The sequence below is a fragment of the Ranitomeya imitator genome, chromosome 6 (genome assembly GCF_032444005.1).
Source record: "Ranitomeya imitator isolate aRanImi1 chromosome 6, aRanImi1.pri, whole genome shotgun sequence".
In the NCBI taxonomy this organism is placed as follows: Eukaryota; Metazoa; Chordata; class Amphibia; order Anura; family Dendrobatidae; genus Ranitomeya; species Ranitomeya imitator.
Window position 1 is genome coordinate 35,941,679 of NC_091287.1, and position 13,913 is coordinate 35,955,591.

General features: G+C 48.8%; 1 protein-coding gene across 2 annotated transcripts in view; it reads left to right on the forward strand.

Moving 5' to 3' along the window:
* Nucleotides 1-13,913, forward strand: part of MINDY3 (MINDY lysine 48 deubiquitinase 3) — a 115,100-nt gene that overhangs the window by 10,633 nt on the left and 90,554 nt on the right. For both annotated transcript variants that reach the window (XM_069729447.1, XM_069729448.1), the window contains exon 6: nt 8,916-8,967. In XM_069729447.1, coding sequence (XP_069585548.1) covers nt 8,916-8,967 — 52 coding nt within the window. The remainder of the gene's footprint in view (nt 1-8,915; nt 8,968-13,913) is intronic.

The window sequence follows — 13,913 nt, forward strand, 5'->3', positions numbered from 1 at the left end:
AAAGCACATAGAGGGTTGGCATGAGTGTAGCAAGGGGTCAGACCAGTCTGCCAAACAAACCACTGATTTAATGTGGGACACAAGGGAACGCAGACTTTGAAAGTTTAAAAAAAAAAAAATTAAGAAGTTTTTTTTTTTTTTTGTTTTCTTATATACTTTTTGAGCACTTTTCTTTACAACCGAGCAGTAACTTAATGCACTCTGCCGCTGATTAAACTTTCGGAATAAACAGTATTTGTCGTTCCGGTCTACAGGAACGATTCTGAAAGTACAGAAAGTCTGAAATTTGTTATAATTGCACCTTGCACATCAGAAAATTGCTTGACAGCTGATAAGTATTGACAAAAGGAGACTCCAAGCATAAAACAATTGCCGATTCTCCCCCCTAGTTGTAATATCAGCGGGGGCGGCTCTAATACGAGGAATCAGAGATTTGTCTTACTGCAAAAGGAAACCTGAACACGGTTCACTTAATTACCAACACTCCACTTATTACGAGCTGCAAATGGCAGAATGTACAAAGACAGAGCAACTGATAATCATAAAACTAGTTAAAAGGCTTCTTCTCTGGAAATTTAAAGGGGTCCCACCTCTGGGACCTGTGCCTTTTTCACTAAAGCAGGTGTCCTATCTTGCGTTTCCATGTGAAAAGAGGTGGAAACTCGTGGGGGGAGAGGTTCAAAGTTTGCTGAGGTCGTGAATATTATCGAAGTTGCAGCCAACTCTTAAGGGTACATTTTGCACCCCCTTTTGTACACTTCTTGTATGCTTCATTATTGCAGTACATAGCACCAATAACAATCTCCTATTAATCCCAGTCTCTGGCCGGGCTTAATGGGAGCACCAAGATGGAGGCCACAAGGCCCCTATAGGTGGCAGAAGGTATAATGGGGTGGGCATGAAGTCGTTCCACCTAATGCAGCTATTGGAGATTAACAGCGGCATTGAGATGGTTAAACTGCAGCGATCGGAGACGGCACCTGTCGCTGCTGTTAGAGGGAGGTGCTGCCTATCCTTATGTTCATCAGGGGTCTGATCTCTGGGACCCCTGTCAATTAATTAGGATGAGCTTCGGTACTTGTATGGGCAATAAAGGATATGTGACCCTCGCAGGAGTGCTGCATCCCCTCCTTAATTCCACAGGTTGTCCACATAGAGTAGGGATCAGGTGCAATACCAGATATAACCTGTACACAGACGTGGCGCTGTTTGGAAGCAATCATGTTTTCTTTATCGCCTCTCATTGGGGGACACAGGAACCATGGGTGTATGCTGCTGCCACTAGGAGGCTGACACTATGCAAATAAAAAAGTTAGCTCCTCCTCTGCAGTGTACACCCCACCGACTGGCATCATGCTCTTCAGTTTAGCTTAGTGTCAGTAGGAGGTGGACACGGGTCTTTCATTAGACCCTTATCTACCTCAATGTGCGTCGTTTCTTTTCAGGTTTTCTGGAGGGATACAGGGTGAGCAGTCACACCTGTAGTCCCACAAAACGGACTATGAGTACGGCGTGTACTGCCACCCCGTATCCTCATAGATCCCTCTCCAGGACCAAGAGCCTAGCACACAAGCGTGCTTAGAAGTCCGGTCCTGGCTCCGTCCCCCACCCACTCGCCCACCAGAGCCTGTCGGTTGCGGAGACGAGGACGTCCATCAGCTCCCTGGACGTCTCACTTTTTTCCAGGTTAGTACCGGCGTGGGATGTCTAAGGTGAGTATTTATTTTATTTTTTTTTTTTCTGCGGCTTCCCTGGATCCTCAAAAAAGGGGGTGCCTGTTAATGGGTTCATAATGCGGGTCACGTTTCTTCCCAGCCGCCGCACCTACTCCGGCTGCCCTCTCTTGTCTGGCGCGGCCGCCTTTTCGGACTACCGCGCCGCTTCTTTTCTGTCACCGCGCTATGCTCCCAGTAAGCGCGGCCTTGCCACACGCTTCGGGCCCCTGCGACTTCCCTGCTCCGGCGCTGTAAGCGCCCGTCTCTTTCCCCTCAGCGCGGCGGCTTTGCCAGCCGTCGCATCGCTTCGGCCCCCTGCGTTTTCCCTGCTCCGGCCGCTGTAAGCGGCCGGTCCTTTTCTCAGCGCCGCCGCCGCATCTTTCCACTGTAGCGGCCATTCCTTCTCCCTCAGCGTGGCGGCCTGCCAGGTCGCCACACCGCTTGGGCATGCAGCCGCTGTTTGCGGTTGCTTACCTACCGCGTCGCTTCCTCATGCGGCGCTCTGTGCCTACGCCGCGGCCCTTCTCCGCCGGTCTCCTATTCCTAATTTAGGCCCCGGCTTCTGCCCGGGCCTACTTCCGGTGGCAGACTCCGCCCCCTTCCCTCTTTCATCGGGCGGGCTTTTCTCCCGCCCGACAATTGCACTGAGGCACCGCCTCTTTTCCCTGCCCACCGGCACCATCTTGGGACTCCCGAGCCATGAGCCCTCTCCTCCACACAGGATACATGACAGCCGCAGATCCAAATTGCGCCAGGAGGCCATTCCACCCTCCTGCCTAAGGGACCACTCCTCGCCAGAGGTCCATGCATCAAGCTGGACAGCTTCACTCCGCAATCCGTCTGCCGTGAGTAGCTCTGCAATTGCAGACTGACACTCCCCTCTGCCCTCTGTCCCCTAACCCTCTTTTTCTTCACGGACCTCTCTAAAATGTCTAACTCTAAAGGGGGCCGCTCTCGTCCTCCTACTTCATCCTCTTCTGACCCGATTGTTCCTACCGCCCAGGATCCTCCGGCCGGTCCGCCCGAGAGTGATACGCCCATCCCAGGCTGGGTTTTCTCTCTGTCTCATTCGGTGGCCGATCTAACGCGGGTGTCTCAAAATTTCTGGTATCCGTGCTGGACCGATTACCTCCGCAGCCCCCCACAGTGGCCAGCGGGTCGCAGGAGCCTCCGCCCGAGCCGTCCTTGATAAGCCGCAAAAGGTCCAGACAGGAACGTCGGTCTGAGTCCTCTTCTCGCTCCATCTCGCCACACGGTCCCCCTCTGCGGTCGGCGTCCTCCCGATCCTTCTCCCCTGAATCAGGCGAGGCGTTATCTGATGCGTCCTCGGAGGACATCTCGGAGCTGGATTCTAACCAAATCGCCACCATGAGGGATATGGTCCAGAATCTCATTGGAGCTATAAACCAAACCTGTGGCATTATGGATCCCTCTACGGAACCCGCAGATCAGGCGGTTTCGTTTAGACGGGCTAAACCACCTTCTAAGTTTTTCTCCAGAACTTACTGCCAATTGGACGGTCTCTCCCTCGGTGGATCCCCGTTTCCAGGCTCTCCACCAACACGGTGCTTCCACTGTCCGGCGGAGCATCTCTGAAGGACTCTAACGATAGTTATAGAATCCTTTGCGAAGTTAGCCTTTGAGGCAGCTGCAGCCGCTTCAAATGCCCAGTTTTCGCTTCCACCTGGGTTTCGAAATCCCTTCCAAATGGGCCAAAGAACTCCGTCGAGATATCCTGGACAGAGCGCCTCCTGTGCAACTGGCGGAGCTTGCCATCCAGATTTCCCACGCGGGTGAATACCTGGTCTCCGTCTCTCTGGATGTCGCGTCTTGTGCGGCTCAGGCATCCAGCAATGCCGTTACCATCCGCCGGACCGTTTGGCTCAAGGCCTGGCAGGCAGACTTATGTTCCAAAAAGTCCCGCACCTGTCTCCCCTTTCAGGGCTCACGTCTCTTTGGTTCCATGCTGGACCAAATCATTAAGGACGCCACCGGGGGTACAAGTCTCCTCTCCCCCAGGCTAATCCTCGTCGCCCTCCTCCTAGGGCCTCGCGGCAAGACGGCAGTTTCGGTCCTTTCGGCCTTTTTTTCATCACCTCACGGCACCAATCTCCCTTCTCAGCAGCACCAGAGTCCTCAGGCACGTCAAGAGAAGAAAGCGGTGCCCTTTTGGCCCACTCTGTCCTGGCGTCCTCGCTACTCTCCGGGTAGATCCTCCAGGCCAGGACTGGAAGATCCACCTCAGCATGACTCTGACAAGACCCCAACCCACCTCCCAGGTTGGGTGGCCGTCTTCTCTTTTTCAGGGATGTCTGCACCTCCGCAGTAGAGGATGCATGGGTCAGGGAAGTTGCATCCTCGGGATACAAGATAGAGTTCGTTTTCACGACCCCGGGATCGTTTCTTCGAATCCCGACCTCCCAGAGATCCCGCTCTAGTTCCGGGTTTCTTCGCAGCCATCGCTTCTCTTCTCAAAGCCGGGGAAATCGTTCCCGTCCCAGAAAAAGAACGGTTCACAGGTTTCTACTCGAACCTTTTTGGGGTACCGAAAAAAAAAAAAAAAGACGGCAAGGTTCGCCCCATTCTGGACCTCAGATTACTGAACAGGAGAGTTCGTCTGAGGCACTTCGGGATGGGATCCCTTCGTTCAGTAATTGCTCCCATGGAGGCTCAAGAATTTCTGTGTTCCATAGATATTCAGGACGCCTACCTACATGTCCCGATATTTCCCGGACGTCACCGATTCCTGCGCTTTGCGGTGCTCCCGGTACATTTTCAATCCGTCGCCCTGCCGTTCGGTCTCACTACCGCTCCAAGGGTATTCACGAAGATCATGGCGGCGCTGTTGGCCATCTTGAGTCGGAGGCCTGGTCCTATTTCCATACCTCGACGACATCCTCATTAAGGCTCCGTCCTTTTCTCAGGCTCACGAAAGTCTGTCCGTCGTTCTCGACACCCTAGCCGTTTCGGGTGGCTGGTCAACCAGAAGAAGTCCTGCCTTATTCCTTCTCAGCGCATCATCTTTCTGGGCATGCTCTTCGACACTTGTCAGACCAAAGTCTTCCTTCCCAAAGACAAGAGATCCTCTCTTTTTCGGGACATACGCTTGCTCCAGGGTCCTCGGCTTCCCTCCCTCCGACCGGCCATGAACGTTCTGGGGAGGATGGTATCAACATTGGAAGCGATTCCCTTTGCCCAATTTCATTCGCGACCCCTTCAGCAAGCCATTCTGTCTCAGTGTGACAGGTCTGTCTTCTCCCTGGTTTGTCCGATCCGATTCTTTTCTCGGGTCAAACGGTCTCTCAACTGGTGGCTGATGTCACCTCTCATCTCCCAGGGCAGGTCCTTCTTTCCAGTTCTCTGGTAAGTGGTGACGACGGACGCCAGCCTCCTCGGCTGGGGTGCGGTTTTTCACCACCTCACGGTTCAGGGCCGTTGGTCGGCGCAGGAGTCGGCTCCGCTGATCAATGTCCTCGAGATTCGGGCCACCTTTACTGTCCCTCCGCCACTGGGAAAGGATTCTCAGGGGTCTGCCAATCCGGATCCAGACTGACAACGCCACGGCTGTGGCATATGTCAATCTTCAAGTGGGGGACTCTGAGCTACTTGGCCCTTGCTGAGGTATCCAAGATCCTACTTTGGGCGGAGACAACGGCCCCGGTGATATCCACGGGGTATATCCCCGGCGTGGACAATTGGGCCGCCGACTTCCTCAGCCGCGAGGGCCTCGCGGCAGGGGAATGGTCCTTGCATCCGGAGGTCTTCCATCAAGATTTTTCTTCGATGGGAGACTCCGGACGTGGATCTCTCGGCGTCTTGAATGAACAGGAAGATTCTGCAGTTCATCTTCAGGTCTTGCGATCCTCTTGCAGTGGGCGTCAATGCTCTGGCCATTCCTTGGTCACAGTTCGTGGTGCCCTACCTGTTCCCACCCCTTCCATTACTTCCCAAACTGTTGAAAAAGAGCAAAGCGGAAAAGGTGCCGGTCATTCTGATCGCCCCGGATTGGCCCAGGAGAGCTTGGTTTGCGGAGCTCGTCAATCTTCTTGCGGACGCTCCCTGGCGCCTTCCAGACAGGCCCGATCTGCTGTCTCATGGTCTGATCTGCCACCCGAATTCTCGGTCGCTCAGTTTAACGGCGTGGCTGTTGAGACCGCAGTTCTCAGAGCGTCCGGCCTTTCGGACCGGGTGATTCACACCGTGATTCAGGCTCGGAAGCCTTCATCTTCCAGGATCTACTATCGTACCTGGAAGGCTTACTTTCGTTGGTGCTAGTCCAACTGCGTTTCACCTATGTCCTTTTCCCTGCCTTCCATTTTGGCCTTCCTTCAGGCAGGACTGGATTCGGGCCTGGCTCTTAGTTCCCTGAAGGGCCAGGTCTCTGCGCTTTCCATCCTCTTTCAGAAGACTTTAGCTTCTCGGCCACAGATTAAGACCTTCCTTCAAGGAGTAGCCCACGCTGTCCCTCCGTACAGGGCCCCCGTGGATTCATGGGATTTAAACCTGGTTCTGGACGTTCTGAGGGTTTCCCCCTTTGAGCCTCTCAAGGAGATTCCCCTGTCAGTTCTATCTTTGAGGGTGGTCTTTCTTGTGGCCATCACCTTTATCTGCCGTTTTTCCGAGTTGGCGGCCCTGTCCTGCCGACCTCCGTACTTGGACATTCACCAGGACAAGGCGGTCCTCAGGCCTCTGCCTTCCTGCCTTCCTAAGGTGGTTTTCCACCTCAACGAGGTCATCGTTCTACCTTCCTTTTGTCCAGCTCCGGCTCATCCCCCTGGAATGATCGTTGAACAGGCTGGACCTCGTCAGGGCAGTGAGGATCTACCGGGATAGAACATCCACTTTCCGGAAGACGGATTCCTTTTTCGTCATTCCTGATGGCACGTGCAGAGGCCAGCCGACTTCTAAAGCAACTATTGCTCGCTGGATCAGAATGGCAATTTTGGAGGCTTACTGGGTCAAGAACAGAGTGCCCCCTCCTGGGATTAAGGTTCACTCTACCCGGGCAGTTGGCGCCTCCTGGGCGGTGCACCACAGGGCTTCCGCCCTACAGCTTTGCAAAGCGGCAACTTGGTCTTCCATCCACACGTTCGCCAAATTTTACAAGATCCATTACTACGCTTCGGCGGACGCCAGCCTAGGCAGAAGGATCTTGCAGGTGGCAGTGGTGAGTCCTCTGACCTGATGGAAGTCTGTTTTTCCCGCCCTAGGGACTGCTTTGGGACGTCCCATGGTTCCTGTGTCCCCCAATGAGAGGCGATAAAGAAAACAGGATTTTTGGTTGCTTACCGTAAAATCTGTTTCTTGAAGCCTCCATTGGGGGACACAGCTCCCTCCCAATGTTTGTTATCTGTTCTATGACTGTTCTCACGTTTACAGTTCTCAAGTTTGTGGTTATGGTTTTTCAACCTTGCTACTTATCTCCTACCGCTTTCTCACTAACTGAAGAGTATAATGCCAGTCGGTGGGGTGTATACTGCAGAGGAGGAGCTAACTTTTTTATTTGCATAGTGTCAGCCTCCTAGTGGCAGCAGCATACACCCATGGTTCCTGTGTCCCCCAATGGAGGCTTCAAGAAACAGATTTTACGGTAAGCAACCAAAAATCCTGTTTTCTTACGAATTATGGCGTCTATTACTCCTCCTGTATGGAGAAGTGACTGCAGTCATGGGCTCGGCGGCTGCGCCTCCTGCACAGCGGAGCTGGTGGGCCCGAAACGAGAATGTGCTAAAGATGATCTGTGTCTCTGCATCGTGCCGCCCCTCTGTTAGTACTCCTAGAAGTTTATGAATACATTAATAACTGGGTTTTACCATTGGCCATTTCTGTGGGCGTGTCCCTGCTGGCACCAAAACGGTCCTCACTGATTGGACCGACTGGGGGAGCACACACCCAGTTGTCAATCTACTCATACGTTTTCCTGGAGGAATAACAGAGAAACTGCACAGCTGTTAGAAAAGAGTTAAGACTGGAAATCATTTTTGAGTTTTGTTAAATGTCGCATTATTTTTTTTTTTGCTTTAACAGCCTTTGTTTCCCAAGTATATTGTAATGTGGTCATAAATCAGCTGAGAAGAGCTCCAAAAAAGACAGATAACAGAGTTAAGGGCAAGTTGTCCGCACAGAAAAGTTTATTTGGAGAAACGGGGTTAATCTGCAGGGAAATGGTGTTAGAAAATGAAGCTGTTTCTTCCCGGTAGCGGTCGGCATAGACTGTGCATGGAGCGGCCATTGTTATGCAATTAACCTGCAGATTAACCCTATATTTGCATTTTCCATGCTGACAGCTTCCTTTTAAACCCCCTGTAATATTGATCCGACTGACGCTCTCTGTTGCCTCATTCTGCTGCCAGCAATAAAACCTCTAAGGCTACTTTCACACTAGTGTTGGAATCTCCCTGTCGCAATGCGTCGGGCAGAGATTCCGACGCTAGCGTTTAACGCACTGCACAATGGAGGCAGCGGATGCATTTCTCCGGCGCATCCGCTGCCCCATTGTGAGGTGCGGGGAGGTGAGGGTGGAGTTCCGGCCACGCATGCGCGGTCGAAAAAAGCGGTCCGTCAGGAGCAAAAAACGTTACATGTAGCGTTTTTTGCTCCCGACGGTCCGCCAAAGCACGACGCATCCGTCGCACGACGGATGCGACGTGTGGCAATCCGTCGCAATGCGTCGTCAATACAAGTCTATGGGGAAAAAACGCATCCTGCAAGCACTTTTGCAGGATGCGTTTTTTCTGCAAAACGACGCATTGTGACGGATTGCAGTTAACGCTAGTGTGAAAGTAGCCTAAGACCGTGCAACATTTTTAATGAAACCCGATTACAAAAGTTTTTTTTTTTTTAGCAAAAAAAATGTATTTTAAGTTTAAAATAATGTCCCACCGGTGGATAACCCCTCTAATTGTGTGTATTGTCAACTGTTCTTCAGTTACTCACCTTACACCGCATTTCTTATTTTGTTCTTTATGTTGTCACTGATGTGTAAGATAGAAGCTCCATGTGATTTGGGCATACGTTTAATTATTTGAAGCTTCCCCTTTAAATGGTCACCTCCTCCCGACCGCCTTATTCCATGGGCTTATGTCTGTAGCTTGTGGCTTGTAACCGTTTTTTCTTCCAGGCGGAGACCTTTCCTTGTGTTTCAGTGTTGTTCTGTGTATTTTATGCCATGTAGTGCTGAATAGTGTCTTTTGTGTGTAGCTGCCTTGGCTGCAGAGGAGATTGGCTTTGAGAGATTTCATGCATTAATTCAGTAAGTAACCCTGGGGGGCTATTAATATTGCATCGTGCCTGCATTCTGCTTTATTAGGCTGCCGGTTAAAAGCACAATTTGTCTTGTGTCCGCAAAGCTATAAACTTTTAAAGGAACAGTAAACACAGAAAATTTGCTAAAAATGTTACAAAAAAATCTCCCAACACTTTCTCTTAATCACAGGTATTTTTTTCTTTACTTGCAGTAAAAACTGAAAAATGTATAAAAAAAAATTTCTGTCTCTTAGAGCCATTTCCCCACCCCCTTATCTCCCTCACTGTCCTGTGTGTGACTATAAAACAAGTAGCTGCAGCAGGAGCCTCTCCCCTCTGCTGTTAGCACAAGTAATGGATAAGCCCCACCCCATGGAATGAACTGGATCCAATTAACGAAAGATTTACCCCCTCTGTTCACTGGAGGTTTTTTGAGTAAGGACGACTGTATTTCTTGTTTAATCTAAAGTTTAATTTCTGGGTTCACTGTTCCTTTAAAGACTTTTTTTTACTTTTTTTTTTTTTTTTTTTCCTAACACAACCAGTAAATGTAAGTCCTTGAGATATTTTCTGGTGTAAGATGTGATTATGGCTCGTGATAAAGGATGCTGAAGACCTGACCTCTGCACCGCTGGCCCCCTGCTGCAATAGCTAGGGTGGGAGTTTAATCCTATTCCTATATTATAATTTTTTTTTATTATTATTTATTTTTTACACCGTTAAAGCCTCACCTAGGCACCCAAAGTGGTTTATGGGAAATGCTCAGTGCCATTTCTAAGAACGTTAGGGCATCTATGAAGTCCCTCCACCCCCCCACCCTCCTCGCCACAATTGGGCATTAAAGATTTTGTCCAGGCAAAAAAAAAAAAGTTGTATATTTCCTTTTAATTAGCAAAACACAACTGTTTCACACAGGAGAAAGCCCGCGGTAACGTGTTGTGGGGGAGGGACATGGTTTTTGTTTTGTTTTTCCCTGCGTGTTGCAGCCTGCTTATGATTGGTCAACATCCTACAGGGGAAGAAGTACACGCCCCCCAGAGAAGACCCTCTAGTAACGCCCCTTTGCGCTGATCATATTTAAAGGGAACCTGTCACCTGAATTTGGTGGGACTGGTTTTGGGTCATATGGGCGGAGTTTTCAGGTGTTTGATTCACCCTTTCCTTACCCGCTGGCTGCATGCTGGCCGAAATATTGGATTGAAGTTCATTCTCTGTCTTCCGTAGTACACGCCTGCGCAAGGCAATCTTGCCTTGCGCAGGCGTGTACTACGGAAGACAGAGAATGAACTTCAATCCAATATTGCAGCCAGCATGTAGCCAGCGGGTAAGGAAAGGGTGAATCAAACACTCGAAAACTCCGCCCATATGACCCAAAACCAGTCCCGCCAAATTCAGGTGACAGGTTCCCTTTAATAGCATAAAGTTTACATGTCAATATCTCCACATCGGAGAGGAGAAATTATTAAAAAATAAAAACTACATCTTGCTCAGTTCTGCAGCAGATGTGGCCGGTGAATGGTCCCGCTTTAAAGGCATATAGATATTTATTTTTTCTTATTCCTGGAGATCCCTGTTTGTCACACATTTTTAGGCATGCTGTAAAATTTTGAGGCCATTTTCCCCTTTCTCCACAATCCCTACCACTCCTTTTTTTTATTTTTTTCCAAATAGTAGGTTGGGGTTAATTGGGAGAGAACCTACTTTACTTCCCATCAGAAATGACCTTCAATTATAATGTGGCCAGGCCGGGTGCACAGATTTATTAAGGTACCGGCTGCAGTAAGGCTACGTTCACATTAGCGTTTTGCGGGGCTGCGTCGGGCGCAACCGCGGCGACGCATGCGCCCCTATATTTAACATGGGGGGCGCATGGACATGCGTTGTCTTGCGTTTTGTGACGCATGCGTTTTTTTGGCGCAACAGAAAACGCTGCATGATGCAGTTTTTTCTGCGCCAAAAATCATGAAAAAATGGACGCATGCGTCACAAAAAACTGCGTTTTGCATGCATTGTGCGTTGTCGCCGACGCAGCATCGCAAAACGCTAATGTGAACGTAGCCTAAAAGGCACCAATACCCGCGGAGTGGATCTGTTTTTTTTTTTGTTTGTTTTTTTTCAGGGGTGCTCCAAGCAGAATAAGATCCGTAACTTGACAGGTGAAAGCGTCTCAATGACTTACATTTACTATAGATCTTTTGCTGGTGAGATTCTTAATGCGCTTAAGTTCGTGTTTCAAATCGGAGAAAGTTTTTTTTTTTTTTTTTTTTTTCTTGATTGTCCTAATTTAATATATATTTATATTTCGGAAGTCCGATGCTTTAGGCTGTGCACACGTAGCAGATTTTTTGCGTTTATTTCGCTATAAAAACGCGGAAAAAAAATGCATACATTAAGCATCCCATCATTTAGAATGCATTCCGCAATTTTTGTGCATGTGTTTTTTTTCCGCGAAAAAAAAACGCATCGCGGTAAAAAAACGCAGCATGTTCATTAATTTTGCGGATTTTTTGCGGATTTCCCACTATATTATTGCAATGGAAAAATCCGCAAAAAACGCACTAAAATCGCGGTAAAAACGCATGCGGATTTGTTGCAGAAAATGTCCTGTTTTGCTCAGGAAATTTCTGCAAGAAATCCTGAACGTGTGCACATAGCCTTATTGTACCGTGTTTTTGAGAGTGAACCTATAGGCAAAAGCGACCTAATCCCATGCTACTCAGGCCTCCTTATTCTCAGATTTTGGACCTGTCCGGCCTCCCCTCCCGATAATGGCCGCGTAGCACTTGGGATGAGCATCATGTGACCAGGACGGATTCTCATCTCCTAGAAGTCAATGATGACTTTTATTTATTTTTTTAATTGAATGAGAGATCTTTAAAATCCTGATACACGGGTTCACAAAGTAACTTTGGGTGGAGAAAAGTTATTGCCAACTTTTTTCTAAGGCCTCATTCCGACTTTGATGATTTTCATCAGTGTTTGATCAGTTTTTTTTTTTTTTTTACCATCAGTGTTTTTCATGTATTTATAATAGCATAAATACCGTAGATATAAATATAATAGCATAAATAGCAAAGCGTCTTGGTTTGTTACATTGATCATCATCGGCGGTGCACATGTATACTGATGTAGTCACCCTGACTCGGGTTTGGAAAAAAATAAATAAATGTGAACATCTCCATATAATTGTAATGGGTACTTTTTCTATCTGTGAAAACTACGGCGAGCACATCTATGTCTGAACGAGACCCATGGATGACCTTTATCGGCTGCAGAGCCCCTTTATGCAGCTCGATAGGCCGCGAGAATACCCCAGAAATGCTGACGATGGGTCTATCTGCACCTCTTCATCGTGTGGGGTCCATTATATCATTATATCCTCTGTGCGGCCCCCCAGGATCAGATATAAACCACACTGGAATATAAACATTTACAAATGTGACGGGCCCGTAATGTACGGCCGACATCTGTGCTACATTAATCACGGACAATAATTACATAGGGAGATTTATCTGCTCCTTAATGGGCCATTCAGTGTCGCTAGTTACGAGCGATTACAGAGGAATGTGCCAGCGCCCTACATACAACCCGCCAGGGGCGAAAACAAAAAGTTTGTGCTAGTCATACAGGTGTTATTAACTTTTAAAGGGGTTTTAGTATCGCAGACAACCCCTTTAACCCCTAAGCCTGTGCAGTGCTAAGTTTTTTTTTTTTTTTTTATTTAGACCCTTTCACATTTTTGCAGTTCACCCTTTTGACTCACACACCTCTTCCGTGAGGTTCATATGCTCTAACGGGCACTACGGGCCGGGGTTATCCTGTTTTAAGAAGCTCTTAAAGGTGTAGATTATATGATAAATGTAAGAACTTTTGGGATCTGACCGCAGAGACCCTTAGCCAGTTATGAGGACAGGGGTCCTAATTGCCCCTGTGTGATTGGAGCGGTAGTGAGCATGTGCGACCGCTGCTTCACTCATTGTCTACAGGACTGGTGGTCGCACATGCTCACTGCTGCTCCAGTCACACGGGAATTTGGGTCCCCTGTTGTCGGGATCCGACGGGGTCTCCGCTGCCCAAACTCTCCCGTCTCATCTCTTAACTCATTGTCTGCAGTTACTTAAAGGCATTAGTCACTGGAGACGCTGAATTTGTCAGGTGTAATGCAATGGTATTTATTCTCGGTTTAAGCAGAATGCTGTACCACTGAAAAAGAACAAGCGATCCTCCAGAAGTTCTTAAATTGTCTTCATGTTTTGTTTTTTTATTTATTTAGTTTTTTTTAGCTTTATAGCTTTTTATACAAAGCAGCCTGCACAAAAGGCTGCAGTCCAGAATACCCTGCAAAAGGAAAGTAGGAACCCACACGAGGCAAAAGCCAAAATTAACATCCTAGGTAGTACACATAGTTCTTGGTATTCTTGCACTCATGGCTAGCCTCCAGACCGCTTGTGAGCTATGTAGTGAGTTCACCATGATGCCTACTCTCGGCAATAAGCTCCATGGTGTCCCTGCTCTTACAGTAGAGAATCCTCTGTGCGGATGTAGAAACCTTCTTTCTCTGAGCGCAGAAGATGCTTCCCTGGCTGTAGTTACTGTCCTGTAGATAAAATAATTGTGTGAGAGATTCATGCTGACCCGATCCGGTCCCCCAGCTGGTCCTTACTTTTATCCCGGATCCTCTGCGCCTCTAGCACTCACCAGGACCCATGACATTGTGTGATGTCTAGTCATTAGTGATGAGCGAGGGTGCTGGGATCAGGTGTTATCTGAGCATGCTCCTGTGCTAACCGAGTGACTTTGGTGTGCTCGAATACTATGTCCGAGTCCCCGTGGCTGCACGTCTCTAGTCTGTTCAACAGCCGCAACGTATGCAGGTACAGACAATTGGAGCTGTTGAACAGTCGCAAAACATGCAGCCGCAGGGACTCGGACATATTTTTCGAAGACTCTCGG